Source organism: Nerophis lumbriciformis, linkage group LG17 (assembly GCF_033978685.3).
Source record: "Nerophis lumbriciformis linkage group LG17, RoL_Nlum_v2.1, whole genome shotgun sequence".
In the NCBI taxonomy this organism is placed as follows: Eukaryota; Metazoa; Chordata; class Actinopteri; order Syngnathiformes; family Syngnathidae; genus Nerophis; species Nerophis lumbriciformis.
The window spans coordinates 26,549,304-26,568,568 of NC_084564.2; the positions used below are offsets into that span (position 1 = coordinate 26,549,304).

General features: G+C 40.2%; 1 protein-coding gene across 4 annotated transcripts in view; it reads right to left on the reverse strand.

The window, feature by feature from the left end:
* Positions 1 to 19,265, reverse strand: part of drd2a (dopamine receptor D2a) — a 235,195-nt gene that overhangs the window by 21,501 nt on the left and 194,429 nt on the right. For all 4 annotated transcript variants that reach the window (XM_061972984.1, XM_061972981.1, XM_061972983.1 and 1 more), the window contains exon 4: positions 5,359 to 5,495. In XM_061972984.1, coding sequence (XP_061828968.1) covers positions 5,359 to 5,495 — 137 coding nt within the window. The remainder of the gene's footprint in view (positions 1 to 5,358; positions 5,496 to 19,265) is intronic.

A 19,265-nucleotide genomic window follows, 5' to 3' on the forward strand; every position in this document is an offset into this window, starting at 1 on the left:
ATCAACTACGGTGTCGTCACGGACTACAAAGGCGGAAGCGCACAATTTTTCAGGATTAATGCAGATCCCAAATACAGATCAGGAGGTACCAGAATGTAAGAAAAATTGCTTTTGCATAATATTGCGAAACAAAACGATATTGTCTTACCTTATATACACACCATAATAATACTTGTATGTTTAATGCGCCGACAATCCATGAAGCGGTGCGGCTTCATAGCTTACCAAAGTCGTACTAAAACATTTTGATATATTTTCACTGCAGTGTCCTGTAGGGGGAGTCTCGAAGAAACAACCTTGCCACGTTGTTCCAGCCAGGGAAAACAAACCAGATTAGAATGTTTATGTTTGAGCGCGCAATTTTTTTTACAATTGTCTAAAAATGGTCAATGATCTCTTCTTACTTCGCCTTGCAGAGCAGAAAGACCGTTTGTAATTTGATCTAAAATGATAAAAGTCTGAGTCCCCACAGCTCTGCCTATCTTTCAGTCATTTGTGGCAGCTATAGGGTACCTTGAACAGCTGCCAGCATCTTCCAATGTGTCGATACACCAGGTAACGCTCACTCCAATCAGAAGATGTCCTGTTATCATGGTTCCGAATAAGTAGGTGTCTTCAACGTCGTCCTGAATGAATCGGCAGACACGTGGCACTTTGCTTCCCCTAGGAATCCATCCTATGTCTAGCAACAAAGTTTCCGTCAGGACAGGCAGGTTCTCCCGGATTTGAGCTTCTCGTTGAGAAAGCTCTTGTCAATTTCGTATCACAGCTGACCCAGATATTGGAAAGTTCTCTTGTCGTCTGAGAAGTGTTGTATCTGAAATAGCTGCAATCACTTTCTCTTAAGGTATCCATGTGTGATTTCCACAAGCATCTGTACATGTAGAAGAAGTAGAAACACGGCATGTCTGTATGACTCGCCACCATCTGTCTAGGGTTTACCTTCGAGTGGAAACTGGCTGTGGCACGTTCTTTCCGACATCACTTTCTGTGTGGGGCGCTGCTTTTCTGGCGTCACTTCTTCTCCGAACTCAGTTTGTAAACAATTAATGAGTCCATACAAAGCTAAGAGCCGAAGATTAAAGAAATACACGGTGCACTTACCCGTGTAAAAAATTATCCAAGGACGGGGACCTTAAACGATGGTTTAGTGTGGCTGACACGATGCTTTGGCTAAATAATTATTTGTTTAAGGGTTTTCCGGCTTAATGTAGACAGGGCCTAAGACAAGACAAACAGGGAAGGAAAAGCATCCAGATTCGATGAGCGCCAGCGAGAAGTGAGACCAAAGGCCATAGCCGTGCATTTTATAGCTGTAGTCGCCATTATTGCTCATAAAACTTACACAAATTATCATTGCTATACAATCCTAATGTCAAAGTTCACTCTTTAACTTATCCAACCGCACCATAGCAATAGTATTACACATTTTAAAAGATTCCTGACCCAGAGTGGCCGAGGTAAGTCGAAGTTCATATTGTTATTATATTGTTTTGTCCCATATTTAAAATGTTGGCTACAACGGTACAATAGCTCAGATCAAAGGTTCATTTGGTGCATGTTCTGATAAGCCATTATGCGTCCATTCCACCTAATCGGTGGCACTGGCGTTTAAAATGTTTATGTCATGATCTGTATGGGATCATCTGCAGACAATCGGAAAGCCAAAAGTTCACTTACCGTATTTTCTGGACTATAAGGTGCACTTCAAATAATTTTGTTTTCCTCAAAACTCGACAGTGTGCCTTATAACCCGGTGCGCCTAATGTATGGAATACATTTGGTTGAGCTTACTACCCTCAAAACTATTTTATTTGGTAAATGGTGGGCTTTATGTTTTATTGTTTTATTTTTAATGTTTTATTGTTTTGTTTTGTATTGTGTTTGTATATGTGTCATGGATCTTCCACCCATCCATTTTCTACCGCTTGTCCCTTTTGGGGTCGCAGGGGGTGCTGGAGCCTATCTCAGCTGCATTCGAGCGGAGGTCTGCAATAAAGATTGATGATGATGATAATGTAATGACAAGTGTGACCAGTAGATGGCAGTCAAACATAAGAGACAAGCTATGATTGCAATGTGTTTCAAGTAAACAACACCAACATTTTAAATGTTCCATTGAAAATATAGAACATTACACACGGCGTTCAAAAATCTATCAAAATGTTTTACTACAACTTAGGTAAGTTATGAAGCCGCACCGCTTGAATAATTGTCGGCGCAATAAATATATGAGTATTATTATGGTGTGTGTGTAAGGTAAGACATATTATCTGGCGTTTTGTTTCACAATATTATGCAAAAGCGACTTTTTTTACCTTCTCGTACCTGCTGATCTGTATTTGGGATCTGCATAAGTCCTGAAGATTTGCGCGCATCGGCGAGTCGATAAGCTTCTTCTTTTTCTCTATCTTCTTGTTATGTGACATGCTGCCATTTGTAATTTAAAGTAGTGTAAAGTTGTTACTCTGTCAGCAAACTCGCCATGAAAGCGCTAAAACATACCGGTGTAGTGAGTTTATATTATTCACCCAAGAAACTTTAGTTATTAGAGTTCATGTACATGTTATGTAGACCACAAGGAAGTGTTTTCTATTTAGAAAAAAAAAAATAAATAAATAATGACTCCTTTTAATGCGCCCTATAATCTAGTGTGCCTAATATATGAAAAAAGATAAAAAATAGACCATTCTTTGGCAGTGTGCCTTATAATCCGGTGCGCCCATTGGTCTGGAAAACACGGTATTTATGTTTTTAGCATATTTTATGAGGGAATGGGAGAGGGATCCCAGCATAGTCCTGCCAACTAAATTATCATATTCTTTTTGTCATTTATGTTTATTGAACAGGGACAAATACATCAAACTTAATTTCATATAAATACACATGTAGTTCCCTAGCCAAAGCTAATTTGTAAACCCTGGTTATGCGTTTACTAAAAGTTTAAGAGCACAAGTAAAATATTCAAAAACGTTTAGCATATTTAACTTATAGAGATACAAGCAGACAATTGAAATATTACAATAATTGTTAAATCAATGTTCATAACCCTATTTCAGTTTCAGCCATTGTTTTACTTAAGTGTTAAAAACCTTGAGCTCTGTCAATGTTTAGATTTCCGAGGAGTATAGTATGACGATCTAAATGTTGTTCTGCTTTTTGCTGTACTACAATTATTGCTTGCTGCACCCATAGTTCTAATTACACCAATTTGCCTGAGTGCAAATTGGCAAAGTATATATGCAAGAAGGTTGGGCATTTATTTATATCTACTTGTTCACCGATGTTTAACCTTTTAGTGCAAATAACCGTAATATGGCTATATTTCAGGTTCACTCCTGTTACTTTAAGTCATGTTACTCAAATGAGTCATCTTCAGCTGTTACCATTTAGTGGTCAATTGAACGGAATATGTACTTCACTGTGCAATCTACTAATAAAAGTCTCAATCAATCAATCAAAGCTTGGTAATCTTGAAAGGAAATACAGTTGCCTGAGATGGACCAATACATATTTTAAGTAGTTCAATATGTGTACTATCACATTTAGAGCTGCAAAAAAACAAAAATTTAAAGGGGACCTATGCATATTTTAATCTACACTCCATTGTGGTCCGGATAATATGTATTGGATAAACTTTGGTGTAAAATTTGCTCCACGGTCACTTTTATAACCTGTTTTTGAAGCCGTCTGCAAGATCTTCAGTTCTTGAGGCGTTCCCGGATTGCGAATGAAACCACGCCACACCCTCCCTGACAGTGTCATGATGAATTGTTACAAAATATGCACTGTTTAAATATATATTTTGAAGTTGTCACCGCTATTTTAATTCCAGAAACGGTCAAAAATAAACTTCATAAACAATACATAGATTCAACCGGTCACAAAAAAAAAGCAGCTTCATCAGCATTTACGTTTACTGCATGTCATTGTTATAATGTACATGCCAAGATTATATAACAATAATTCTTCATCCTGCTTTTCTTGTGTTTCCGCATAGCAGCCATCCATCCCACTGTAGCTGAGGGCTTTACTTAATGCAGGGGTGTCAAACAAATTTTCGATCTGGGGCCACGCTGAGAAAAATCTACTCCTAAGTGGGCCGGATTAGTAAAATAACGGCACGATAATTTAAAAATAAAGAAAACTTCAGATTGTTTTCTTTGTTTAAAAATAGAACAAGCACATTCTGAAACTATACAAATCCTAATGTTGTTGTTTTTTTTTTTTTTACACTTACATGTTATGGTTAATAGTATCCCTCCATCCATCCATTTTCTACCGCTTATCCCTTTCGGGGTTGTGGGGGGTGCTGCAGCCTATCTCAGCTACAATCGGGCGGAAGGCGGGGTACACCCTGGACAAGTCGCCCCCTCATCACAGGGCCAACACAGATAGACAGACAACATTCACACACTAGGGCCAATTTAGTGTTGCCAATCAACCTATCCCCAGGTGCATGTCTTTGGAGGTGGGAGGAAGCCGGAGTACCCGGAGGGAACCCACGCAGTCACGGGGAGAACATGCAAACTCCACACAGAAAGAACCCGAGCGCAGGATCGAACCCAGGACCTGCATATTGTTAGGCAAATGCACTAACCCCTCCTCCACCGTGCTGTCCCGATTAATAGTATTCTACCTTTATTTGAGGAAGTTAAGCGCTTTCTTTATTTAGCAGCGATAATAACGCTCTAGAAGGATGCCATGCAAAATGTGTGATGGTATTCTACCTTTATTTGTCGTTATTTATACTTTCTGAATAAATTATGTGATAATGTTCATCAGTCAACTAATTGGTGTTAATTTTCAATCCATCAAGATACAAATATAATATCAAATTCAAATTACAGGACGTTATTTATGTAGTTTGATAATTTTCCTCGACTGGTGCACTAACATCATGTGGTCTATTTTTTTTTTTTACATATGTAGCATAATCTACAAAGATACAAATAATTGCTATTGCGACATCTAGTGGACACATTTAGAACAGCAGTTTCTTTCATAGCAAACAATTCTGCTCATCAACAGGGCCGTACATTTGACACCCCTGACTTAATGTCTAAATAAGTAATTCCGCCTCATTGTGAACAGAGGCATCCAAAACTGCGTACAGGCTCACGCCAAAATGCATGAACATTATGTTTTGACGCTTTGGCACTGTTTACCACGAGTATCCAACATTGTAACATTTATAAATCGCAAAAATTAAGTTCAATATAGGTCATCTCTAAGTAACAACCAAATGGCATCAATTTGGTATAATGGCCCAAGTATCTGTTTGTGTCTTTACTGTATTTCAATTCTTATAGTTTAAACATCATGGGTCTTTTTAGTACAAACATGTTTTTGTCTTACTTGTGTTATTGAGCCCAAACAGCAGGGGGCAGGATATGGCGAAAGACAGCACCCACACCACTGAGATCATAACAGTCACCCTTCTTCGAGAACTGTAGCGAGTGTTGTACAGCATGGGCATTGCGACGGCTGTGTAACTGAAACAGAGGAGAAAAAAAAAAACATGGTTTTATATATATATTTTTAAAATAAATAAAAAGTTTGCTGAAGGTTGCGTTGCACTTTTTACTCCAAAAAATAAATCACCACAGTTTAACTTCAAGTCAGTCACACTTCAGGGATATCAACTGAGTTGCTCTGTAAATTAAAAAAAGACAACAGGGGGAAATGAGAGGTAATTAGCAAGGATAGGCTAGACCTTCCCATGGTTTCCAGCCAGATTAAAACAATTAAAGCATATCTAGCAGTATATTGAGTTAGTCAGCTACAGAAAAGTTTTGTTGTGTCGTAGAGGTAAGAGAAGTGATTGATTCTCTGATGCATCATAATTGGAACATGGACAATTGTGAACTGATGGACAAATGTCCGAACATCAGTTATTTACATATGTTGAATAAAATAATATGGTCCTAAAATGTGGCATTATTGCCAATGTTCTTTAAACATGAAATCTAGGTTGTGTATGTATACATATATGTATGTATGTATAAATGTATGTATGCATATATATATATGTGTAAATAAATATATATATATATATGTGTGTGTGTGTGTGTGAATGTATGTATATAAATACATAAATGATAAATGGGTTATACTTGTATAGCGCTTTTCTATCTTCAAGGTACTCAAAGCGCTTCGACACTATTTCCACATTCACACACACATTCACAAACTGATGGCGGGAGCTGCCATGCAAGGCGCTAACCAGCAGCCATCAGGAGCAAGGGGTGAAGTGTCTTGCCCAAGGACACAACGGACGTGACTCGGATGGTAGAAGGTGGGGATTGAACCCCAGTAAAGAGCAACCCTCCGATTGCTGGCACGGCCACTCAAACCAACTTCGCCACATGTATATATATATATATATATATATATATATATATGTATTTATGTATATATGTATGTATACATATATGTATGTTTGTATATATGTATGTGTGTGTATATATATATATATATATATATATATATATATATATATATATATATATATATATATATATATATATATATACACATTTTATTGACATATTAGTTAAGGAACATACATAAACATACATATATATATATATATATATATATATATATATATATATATATATATATATACACATTTTATTGACATATTAGTTAAGGAACATACATAAACATACATACATATATATATATATATATATATATATATATATATATATATATATATATATATATATATGTACATACATACATACATATATATATATATATATATATATATATATATATATATATATATATATATATATATATATATATATATATATATATATATATATATATATATATATATACACATATACATATATGTATGTTTATTACCTAAACTGTTAATACAATTTAAGTGCAAATGAATATGCAGTTTTACTTATTTAGTCATAATGTTTGCACTTATGAAACTTCTCTCTGTCTTTAGCTCGAAACTCTGCGGGCTATAGAGTGTTTTCTATTCGGGCTCCAGTACTCTGGAATGCACTCCTGGTAACAGTTTGAAATGCTACCTCAGTAGAAGCATTTAAGTCCCATCTTAAAACTAATTTGTATACGCTCGCCTTTAAATAGCCCCCCCTTTTAGACCAGTTGATCTGCCGTCTCTTTTCTGCTCTGCCCCCCTCTTCTGCGTGGAGAGGTTATTAGGTGACCACAGTTGACGCGCTAGCTGTTCCCACCCACACATCTGCAGTCCCCTCCAAGGTTTCTCATTGTATCCCATTGAGTTGAGTTTTTTCTTGCCCTGATGTGGGATCTGAGAAATGTTGTTGTGGCTTGTGCAGCCCTTTGAGACACTTGTGATTTATGGCTATATAAATAAACTTTGATTGATTGATGATTTACTTTTCGGTTAGTTTGATATTGTCATCACTACCACAAGTAGGGGCCTACAGCTGAGAATCAGAATTTTTTTGGCGGCCTTGTAGGGAGTGCTCATGTCCTGATGGCTAAGAATCACTGGTTTAGAAAATTCTCTACCAAGAGGTGAAATCCAATTTTCTTCAAAAGTTTTACTTCAGTAAGCAACACCCATCTGGACCAATCGGTGCATCAAAATTTGATGACAACATAGCGCTCATGTTCGCTCTCTCCGTGTCTGTTTGGCCGTGATTGTAACTAAATCAAAGCATCAATAATTAGCAACTTTGATAGATTTAGTGAGTGTGTGTTGCGCTAGCCTACTGGCCGCAAAAAGAGATGCTCTCCTAGTAAATCTGAGCAGACCAAAGGCAAGAAAGATTGACACAGTGCAGTAGGAAAATTAAAATCAGAATTTTAATCGAATCGTAGCCCTGAATAATAATCAAATCGCAATGTGCCCAAAGGTTCCAACTTCTAGACTTTGAGCACAGCATCACGAGTGTGGAGTAGAGACCAGGAGACAGGCCAGCACACCAATTTAGTGAGCAATGAAGCTTGCTCGCATTATTTTGTTTGGTGTAACAAACAACATCATTCATGGCGCCTCTATCCTGCACTCTATCTCTCTGCTCAGACACCCAAATTGACATAACGGCGCCTGCTTGTTGGCCATTCATTTAACTTTATTTCCCATCCAATTTGTTTTGAAATAAAATTACTCATTTTCCAGTGGTCATTTGGGGGTCCTTCACGCTTCGACTCCAGTATTTGAAAAATGACTGAGGCCTATTAGTTTCAACATATCCGACATTTCAGACAAATCGCATAGAATCTTTCATAGCTACATAAGTCTAGCAACGACAAAAGCAATTCAGGGAACACTCAATCTGCATAATTTTAAAAGGTGATTCATGGTACTTGAGTTCAGCATCCATCTGGAGTGATCCTCTAGTAATAGCTGCAGAAAACTCTCATCATTTAACCTAGATGCATTAGTTGACCTTGTTAGTGAAAGCTGCTCTAATTAGCAGGAAATACTTTCTGTGTAATTCTGTTTTAGGCTATGTCTACACTAAGCCTGAAAACCCCTTAAACAAATAATTATTTAGCCTAAGCATCGTGTCAGCCACACTAAACCATCGTTTAAGGTAACCCTCTTTGGATAATTTAAGTGCGCCGTGTATTTCTTGAATATCCGGCTCTTAGCTTTGTATGGACTCATTGATCGTTTACAAACTGAGTTCGGAGAGGAAGTGACGTCGGAACGAGCCACAGCCAGCCTTCATAACAACCGGAGCTAACCACTGGAAAGATATGCCCGTGTTTCTCCTTCTTCTACTTGTGGAAATCACACATGAATACCTTAAGTGAAGGAAACGCACGATTGCAGCTATTTGGGATACAACACATCTCAGACGGCAAGAGAACTTTCGAATGTTCAGGTCAGCTGTGATTCTACTTACTGAAAAACTTTGTTCATTTGTCGAAGGAGAGACAACGAGAATGCGGGCTCCCGTGGATATGATAAAAAAGGTAGCGTGTGCCTTGTATTACCTGACCGACGAGGGAAGACTACGGAAAACAGCAAATGCATTTTGATTGGCAAAGCAGACTGTATCAGTTATTGTTCGCCATATATGTCGCGGACTCAACGGCTAGGTTCAGAGTATATAAAATCACCAAAAACGAAAGGACATTGAAGGTGAAGGCAAAAGAGTGAGGAGTGTCCTGACCAGATATCTAGATCTTTAGATTGATTGATGTAAAATATTCTTTGTCACATTGTTTACTTTTACATGTCCAATAACGATTTGAATAATTCATGATGTCTCAGGTGTGATTCACTACAATAGGGGCCCACAGCACACTGGATTCCAGTTAATTGAAATACCACAACACTGGATTGTGTTCATCCATCCATCCATCCATCTTCTTCCGCTTATCCGAGGTCGGGTCGCGGGGGCAGCAGCCTAAGCAGGGAAGCCCAGACTTCCCTCTCCCCAGCCACTTCGTCCAGCTCCTCCCGGGGGATCCCGAGGCGTTCCCAGGCCAGCCGGGAGACATAGTCTTCCCAACGTGTCCTGGGTCTTCCCCGTGGCCTCCTACCGGTCGGACGTGCCCTAAACACCTCCCGAGGGAGGCGATCGGGTGGCATCCTGACCAGATGCCCGAACCACCTCATCTGGCTCCTCTCGATGTGGAGGAGCAGCGGCTTTACTTGGAGCTCCCCCCGGATGACAGAGCTTCTCACCCTATCTCTAAGGGAGAGCCCTGCCACCCGGCGGAGGAAACTCATTTCGGCCGCTTGTACCCGTGATCTTGTCCTTTCGGTCATAACCCAAAGCTCATGACCATAGGTGAGGATGGGAACGTAGATCGACCGGTAAATTGAGAGCTTTGCCTTCCGGCTCAGCTCCTTCTTCACCACAACGGATCGATACAGCATCCGCATTACTGAAGATGCCGCACCGATCCGCCTGTCGATCTCACGATCCACTCTTCCCTCACTCGTGAACAAGACTCCGAGGTACTTGAACTCCTCCACTTGGGGAAGGGTCTCCTCCCCAACCCGAAGATGGCATTCCACCCTTTTCCGGGCGAGAACCATGGACTCGGACTTGGAGGTGCTGATTCTCATCCCAGTCGCTTCACACTCGGCTGCGAACCGATCCAGCGAGAGCTGAAGATCCTGGCCAGATGAAGCCATCAGGACCACATCATCTGCAAAAAGCAGAGAACTAATCCTGCAGCCACCAAACCAGATCCCCTCAACGCCTTGACTGCGCCTAGAAATTATGTCCATAAAAGTTATGAACAGAATCGGTGACAAAGGGCAGCCTTGGCGGAGTCCAACCCTCACTGGAAACGTGTCCGACTTACTGCCGGCAATGCGGACCAAGCTCTGACACTGATCATACAGGGAGCGGACTGCCAAAATCAGACAGTCCGATACCCTATACTCTCTGAGCACTCCCCACAGGACTTCCCGAGGGACACGGTCGAATGCCTTCTCCAAGTCCACAAAACACATGTAGACTGGTGGGCAAACTCCCATGCACCCTCAAGGACCCTGCCGAGAGTATAGAGCTGGTCCACAGTTCCACGACCAGGACGAAAACCACACTGTTCCTCCTGAATCCGAGGTTCGACTATCCGGCGTAGCCTCCTCTCCAGTACACCTGAATAGACCTTACCGGGAAGGCTGAGGAGTGTGATCCCACGATAGTTAGAACACACCCTCCGGTTCCCTTTCTTAAAGAGAGGAACCACCACCCCGGTCTGCCAATCCAGAGGTACCGCCCCCGATGTCCACGCGATGCTGCAGAGTCTTGTCAACCAAGACAGCCCCACAGCATCCAGAGCCTTAAGGAACTCCGAGCGGGTCTCATCCACCCCCGGGGCCTTGCCACCGAGGAGCTTTTTAACTACCTCAGCAACCTCAGCCCCAGAAATAGAAGAGCCCACCACAGATTCCCCAGGCACTGATTCCTCATAGGAAGACGTGTTGGTGGGATTGAGGAGGTCTTCGAAGTATTCCCTCCACCGATCCACAACATCCGCAGTCGAGGTCAGCAGAACACCATCCTCACCATACACGGTGTTGATAGTGCACTGCTTCCCCTTCCTGAGGCGGCGGATGGTGGTCCAGAATCGCTTCAAAGCCGTCCGGAAGTCGTTTTCCATGGCTTCCCCCGAACTCCTCCCATGTCCGAGTTTTTGCCTCCGCAACCGCTGAAGCCGCACACCGCTTGGCCTGTCGGTACCTGTCCGCTGCCTCAGGAGTCCTATGAGCCAAAAGAACCCGATAGGACTCCTTCTTCAGCTTGACGGCATCCCTCACCGCCGGTGTCCACCAACGGGTTCTAGGATTACCGCCACGACAGGCACCAACTACCTTGCGGCCACAGCTCCAATCAGCTGCCTCGACAATAGCGGTGCGGAACATGGTCCACTCGGACTCAATGTCCAGCACCTCCCTCGTGACATGTTCAAAGTTCTTCCGGAGGTGGGAATTGAAACTCTCTCTGACAGGAGATTCTGCCAGACGTTCCCAGCAAACCCTCACAATGCGTTTGGGCCTGCCAGGTCTGTCCGGCATCCTCCCCCACCATCGCAGCCAACTCACCACCAGGTGGTGATCGGTTGAAAGCTCCGCCCCTCTCTTCACCCGAGTGTCCAAAACATGAGGCCGCAAATCCGACGACACAACTACAAAGTCGATCATGGAACTGCGGCCTAGGGTGTCCTGGTGCCAAGTGCACATATGGACACCCTTATGTTCGAACATGGTGTTCATTATGGACAATCTGTGACGGGCACAAAAGTCCAATAACAGAACACCACTCGGGTTCAGATTCGGGCGGCCATTCTTCCCAATCACGCCACTCCAGGTTTCACTGTCGCTGTCAACATGAGCATTGAAGTCCCCCAGTAGAACGAGGGAATCACCCGGGGGAGCACTCTCAAGTACTCCCTCGAGCGAATCCAAAAAGGGTGGGTACTCTGAGCTGCGGTTTGGCGCGTAAGCGCAAACCACAGTCAGGACCCGTCCCCACACCCGAAGGCAGAGGGAAGCTACCCTCTCGTCCACCGGGTTGAACTCCAACGTGCAGGCTCTGAGCCGGGGGGCAACAAGAATTCCCACCCCAGCCCGTCGCCTCTCATTGCCGGCAACGCCAGAGTGGAAGAGAGTCCAGCCATTGTTTTCAGATAAGTTAAATTTAATTTAAGAACTTGCACACAAAGCAACACTGTAGGTGACTATGACGTGCACATTTTCCGCGCATGCGTACTAGGTCGCGTTGCGCCGGCGGACAGAGGGACGCGGGGGTCTTAAAAGACCATTGTGTGTGTGTGGAAAGAGATAAGGTCTTCTGAAAGCTTTGGACATGGGTTAAAACAGATCACATTATCATTTTTTTGTATGTGGAGACTTACTTTACAGTGTAATTTTAGTATTATATTTAGGTTGTGCTCATGTATTTTAACATAGTCATTTACTTTGTTAAAATGTATTTTAAGTAGAATTTAAATTTTTTTTAACGTTTTGCTTCAGTAAAGATCTCTTGTTTACACATTCTCTGATCAAATACAAGGCAACAAGCTGAGACGAGGCTGCGACGAGTCATTTCTCTAAGCCAAGGCTATTCAACTGTCGGCCTGGGAGCCAAATACGACCCGGGAATAAAACCATACCAGCTTCAGTTCAGTTCAAAACTTGGGAGGCAAACATTTTTGCAGCGAATTCCTAACAACACAAGGATGCTTTCTGTTGTACAGAGGAACTTGGACCACTGCAAACACATTGGCAGGTCCTTGCATTGACATTTTAACCTTGGTAGAAAACATAGAACACTGGAGTAAAAACTTGTGATTTTATTTACTGAGGCGTTCCTCAAGGCACCCCTTTAAGTCCTCATTTTTGGCAGATACACATTTTTTTCGTAACTTGATGTATGTACCTGAGGCAGTACTTATTCATTTCTTCAACTTTTTTAGTTATACATGTAGTGTTCATCAAAGTTCCATTGTCGCTCCTTTCTTTGTCATCATTTGAGCTATCCAACTGGCATACTTGCCAACCCTCCCGATTTTCCGGGGAGACTCCCGAATTTCAGTGCCCCTCCCGAGAATCTCCCCGGGCAACCATTCTCCCAAATTTCTCCCGATTTCCACCCGGACAACAATATTAGGGGTGTGGGAAAAAATCGATTTGAATTCGAATTGCGATTCTCACGTTGTGCGAATCAGAATCGATTATCATTTAAAAAAATTTTATTTATTTATTTATTTTATTTTATTTATTTATTTTTTTTATTTTATTTTTTTTAAATATTTATTTTTTAATTTATCAATCCAACAAAACAATACACAGCATTACCATAACAATGCAATCCAATTCCAAAACCAAACCCCACCCAGCAACACTCAGAACTGCAATAAACAGAGCAATTGAGAGGAGACACAATCACGACACAGAACAAATCAAAAGGAGTGAAACAAAAATGAATATTATCAACAACAGTATCAATATTAGTTACAATTTCAACATAGCAGTGATTTAAAATAATTAGACATTTATTAAAAAAAAAAAAAAAAGAACAATAGTGTCACAGTGGCTTACACTTGCATCGCATCTCATAAGCTTGACAACACACTGTGTCCAATATTTTCACAAAGATAAAATAGGTCATATTTTTGGTTCATCTAATAGTTAAAGCAAATTTACAATATTGTAATCAGTTGATAAAATATTGTCCTTTACAATTATAAAAGTTTTTTACAAAAATCTACTACTCTGCTTGCATGTCAGCAGACTGGGGTAGATCCTGCTGAAATTCTATGTATTGAATGAATAGAGAATCCTTTTGAATCGGGAATCGCGTTGAATCGAAAAAAATCGATTTTAAATCGAATCGTGACCCCAAGAATCGATATTGAATCGAATCGTGGGACACCCAAAGATTCGCAGCCCTAATATATATATATATATATATATATATATATATATATATATATATATATATATATATATATATATATATATATATATATATATATATATATATATATATATATATATATGAAATACTTGAATTTCAGTGAATTACAGCTAATTATATATACACATATATATATATATATATATATATATATATATATATATACACCCCCATCCTACCCAAACCTCGCCCCCACAACCCCGCCCACCTCGAACCCCCCCTCCCCCATGTCCCGAGTTCGGAGGTCTTAAGGTTCGCAAGTATGCCAACTGGTGGCCCTGAAGTTTAATTAAAAAAACTTGTGAGAGACTCATTTTTGCAGAAGGTTCTTAAAAAAACACCAGACTGCTGTCATAGAAATGATCTTTGGCTGGCTTTTTTTGCCGAAAGTCCTTGAGAGAACATAGCTCTCCTGTAACTCTGACAAAATAAACTGACCAAAATCTAAATCTCCGGAATGTACAAAATAAGACTTGTTAGTGAAGAGAGAAGTCCAGCCCCTTGGTCTTTAACTTTTCGGAAATGTGGCCCCCAAAACAATTTTGTTAAATATCCCTGCTCGATGCTTTAGTGCGAAAGCCCACATTTCGTCTTAGTATACTGCGCAAAGCACTGAGTGCACTTGACTGTATACAGGGTAGAATATTATGAGCAAACTTTGAGTGCCACTTCAGATTTTAATTTTCATCAACAAAATATCATTAAATCAGTAATAATAATAATAATAATAATAAAGCATGTTAAACAATACATATGCTAAGGTTTTACCCAAGGTCGTTTAAATTTGGCTGCAGGGTCACTAACCACTATCCTTTAAAAGTAATACATAAGGAATCCATGTATTAAGGCTGCCTACTGGGGGTTCTTGTTATAAAGTGGAAATGAAAAGAAAAACACAATTCCGGGCTCGTTCTTATACTTGAGACATTTTTCATGCTGGCTCACATAATTCCTCCCCCCGGTGTTCGATCTTACAAAAAGCATGATGGTGTGTGGACCTGCCTGCTCTAAAGACTCGAGTAGGTAAGGATAATACGTTTTAGGATTTTTGGCAGAGATGCCTTTTCCGTCGTCGTCATGTCCATCCATCATCTCTCGAAACATGCCACCCGCTAGCCTGCCTGTCACGAGCTCCAACACCGCCTCAACAATAGGGTTGTGTACCTTTCACATTTAAATCGATACGGTACCAATCCCTGATACCTGGAAATCAATACTTGTACTAAACGTTACCAATTTTCGGTATTTTTAAGTATGTTCAAGTGTTGATGAATGTAAATTTGCTTAATAAAACACATTTTTTAATTAACATTTAGCATTAATCTGGTAATAACTGTGTTGTCAAGTTGTTATATATTCATTTCTTACACTCATTTGCCTGTGTTATAGTATATTTTGCATGCAGTTGCAATTCCAAGACGTTAAATGGCAGTAGTGTACAGACTACGTTGTTGCCTAGCCAGGAAGTAGTTTTTGCCAATAAGCTGAATAGAGATGTCGGCCGATATTATCGGCCGATAAATGCTTTAAAATGTAATATCGCCAATTATCGTATGGGTTTCAAAAAGTAAAATGTATGACTTTTTAAAACGCTGCTGTACGGAGTGGTACACGGACGTACGGAGAAGTACAGAGCAGTTGCGTCTCCCAGTCATACTTGCCAACCCTCCCGATTTTCCCGGGAGACTCCGGAATTTCAGTGCCCCTACAGAAAATCGCCCGGGGCAACCATTCTCCTGAATTTCTCCCGATTTCCACCCAGACAACAATATTGGGGGCGTGCCTTAAAGGCACTGCCTTTGCGTGCCGGCCCAATCACATAATATCTACGGCTTTTCACACAGACAAGTGAATGCAAGTCATACTTGGTCATCAGCTATACAGGTCACACTGAGGGTGGCCGTATAAACAACTTTAACACTGTTACAAATATTCGCCACACTGTGAACCCACACCAAACAAGAATGACAAACACATTTCGGGAGAACATCCGCACCGTAACACAACATAAACACAACAGAACAAATACCCAGAACCCCTTGCAGCGCTAACTCTTCCGGGACGCTACAATATACACCCCCGCTGCCCCTTACCCAATACCCCGCCCCCCCAACCCCGCCCACCTCAACCCTCTCACACTCTCTCAAGGAGAGCATGTCCCGAATTCCAAACTGCTGTTTTGAGGCATGTTAAAAAAAATAATGCACTTTGTGACTTCAATAATAAATATGGCAGTGCCATGTTGGCATTTTTTTCCATAACTTGAGTTGATTTATTTTGGAAAACCTATGACATTGTTTAATGCATCCAGCGGGGCATCATCACAACAAAATTAGGCATAATAATGTGTTAATTCCACGACTGTATGTATCGGTATCGGTTGATATCGGAATCGGTAATTAAGAGTTGGAAAATACAGGAATATCGGATATCGGCAAAAAAGCCATTATCGGACATCTCTAAAGCTGAATGTGCCAGTCTAGTCTTTTGATGGGCCCTACACAGTGTTCATACTCCGAGTATTGTATTTATTACATAAACGTGCATTTTAGTTGGACTTTTCACTAGCAAATTTGGAAATTGTTAAAATCGCCATTTAGAATCGCTAAAGCCAATCAGCAGCTTGTATATGGCACAATGAGCATTGAGCTAGCACATTTTGAAAAGTGGAGCCAATTCTTTTGTTTTTTTTTGGCCAAAAATAGAAAAAGCACATTCTGAAAATGTGCATATTACAAATAATCCTCTGAACGAAACAATTCAAATTGAAAATTCTGAGGAGAAAATCGGTGCAGTTTCAAAAACACAATGAACTTCGACTTCGTCTCAGTGAAAAAGCAATTACACTTTAAGTTACAGCCTATCTGGGATTGAAAAAAATACAAACATAAAATCTTATAGGTATCAAATACCTCAGTTGGCATTTCCTCGTATTAATTCTGTGCTAACTCAACAAACAATACAAATGGAGGTAGAAACTATTCAGGAGGGTTGACTTATACTCTGCGTCTACTTTTCTCTTTTTTGACAAATACATTTTGGGGAAATGAAGGTGCCTAAGCAAGATGTGCTCGAAGGAAGGAAAACATGTAAAATGTCAGGTTTTACATTTCATTTGGGTCAAGGTGTAGGAGCTGCAGCCAGGCTTTATTGTGCAACGCTTGCTTGGCATAATTGCTCGGCCCTGGCATTAAACTGTTTTATTTGCCTTATAGAATTGCTATTGCGACATCCAGTGGACACGAATAGAACAGCAGTTCCTTCCATAAAAAAAATAAATAAAGAAATGGCAGCTCATTTTTTTACTTAGCAAACTCATCTCATGCGCAAATTGGTATTTGAAGTATTATGAGCAGACAACATCTAGCAGCTTTATCTATCACCGTATGTATGCACTTTAAAATAGACCTACTATGAATTTCCTCTTTTTTTCCCTATAAATGTCGGCGGTTTTATCGCTGTGCACTGCTCGGCTGTCTACGACAATTACGCAGTGTTAGAATGCTGAGCAATGGACCCAACACAATGTTTGTTTGGCTGTGAGAGAAAGTTAGCTTTGTTTAGTTTTCCTAAAGCGGCAAACATCTGGCAGAAGTAGATAGAGTTGTGTTAGTTTAGTTTAGTTTAGTTTCAAGTTTATTCACAATACCATATTACGATTACAACAGTAGCGAATATCCATTTAAGGATGGTGGTAAGTGAAAGGGTCCCCCAGATAAGCTAGAAGGAGCTTTTGGCAGGGGGTCCAGAGGTGCATGGAATGCTGAAACCTGATGGCAAGCACAAAAATGCGATATGACAAACACAAAATAGGAGCACAAAAGCAAGCATACACATACATACATACATTCAACCACGCACAACTAGGGATGATACTCGAAACCGGTTTTCCCGGTTGTTCGATAAGAAAAGAACCGAGTCCTCGGACTCGAATCCTTTTTTGAGAACCGGTACCCGTTATCGAGACCACTATAGAAAAGAAAAGAGTTGGTTCTTTATTCGAATCCCTGGGAACGAATCCCGTTCCGACCAGAAATGCCCTTTGAGACATCACAAGAAATTACATCACGTAGCTCAGTCATGAGGCGCAGATAGGGAAAGCAGGAAAAACAATGGACCGGAAAAAGCGCTCCAAGGTGTAATAAAGTTAAAACAAAAGGTATAATCCAATGAATAACTTTACTGAGATATTTGAGCAGGGTACAAACACATGACAAACACTTTTACGACCAACCGGAAACATAGCAACCAGGCTAGCAACGCACCACCTTTACGGCAGCTGTCGCAACGTTCTTAAAGCAACCGCAGCACATACACATATATATACAACATCTCCCTTTTTTAACTTTTGTTTTTCTTCCTTTGTAAACAAAACAAAATCACACTGTATATGTGTTGTCTGTCTAGTTATAAATGATGCAGACGAGGCGTGTTACCGCGCATGCGCATCACTCCCGTTGCATGCTGTGTAGTGTAGTTGTTATAATCCCTAGCCTAACTCATATATACATATAGCTGTAAAGAAATAATGTTAACTCAATAAAGTGTATTTCTTTTTTTAGCTTTAACTTTTCATTTTTTAGCATTGTAACCACATTTGCAAACAACTTTTCTCTTCATAGAATTTTCTTTCAATAAAGAAATAAAGTGCAAAAATGTCAAAGCATCATAACAAACAGTTATGTCAAATAGCAGTAGAAGTGCACTTTTTGGAGATTTGTATTATTTTAAGTTTTGTGCCCAAGGGACTGATTTTTTTTAACACTATATTATTATTTATACACCTATAGTGATCACAGAGATAGGTTGTTTTTGTGTTACTGTATATATTTGTTTTTCTGAAAAATCCCACTTAATATACTTTTGGTAACAACAGTCAATATTTATTTATTGTATTTTATTTTTTTAGGGGGGGGGTAACAGTCAATATTTATTTATTTATTAGATTTTATTTTTTTCTTATATAATACAAGTGAGCTTTTGTTAAACCAAATATTGTGTTTTTTTCCCCATATAAAACAACCTATTTGGACTCGATAAGAGAATCGATAAGGAATCGGTTCGATAAGAGGATTCGATAATAGGCTCGAACTCGATAATTTCTTATCAAACAACATCCCTACGCACAACCTAACAGTAGTCTACCTCGAAGCCACACGTTGAGTTCAGTTGAGTTGAGTTTGTGTTTATTTCGAACATGCAAGCATACAACATGATACATCACAATTTCCAGTTTCTCTTTTCAACATGTTCGAAAAGGAGTAGGAAGAAGCAGAGCTTATTTAACCCTACCCCTTTTCTTTTACATAACAGTTGCTAAAACTTTTGTTCACTTCTTGTTCTCAATTTATT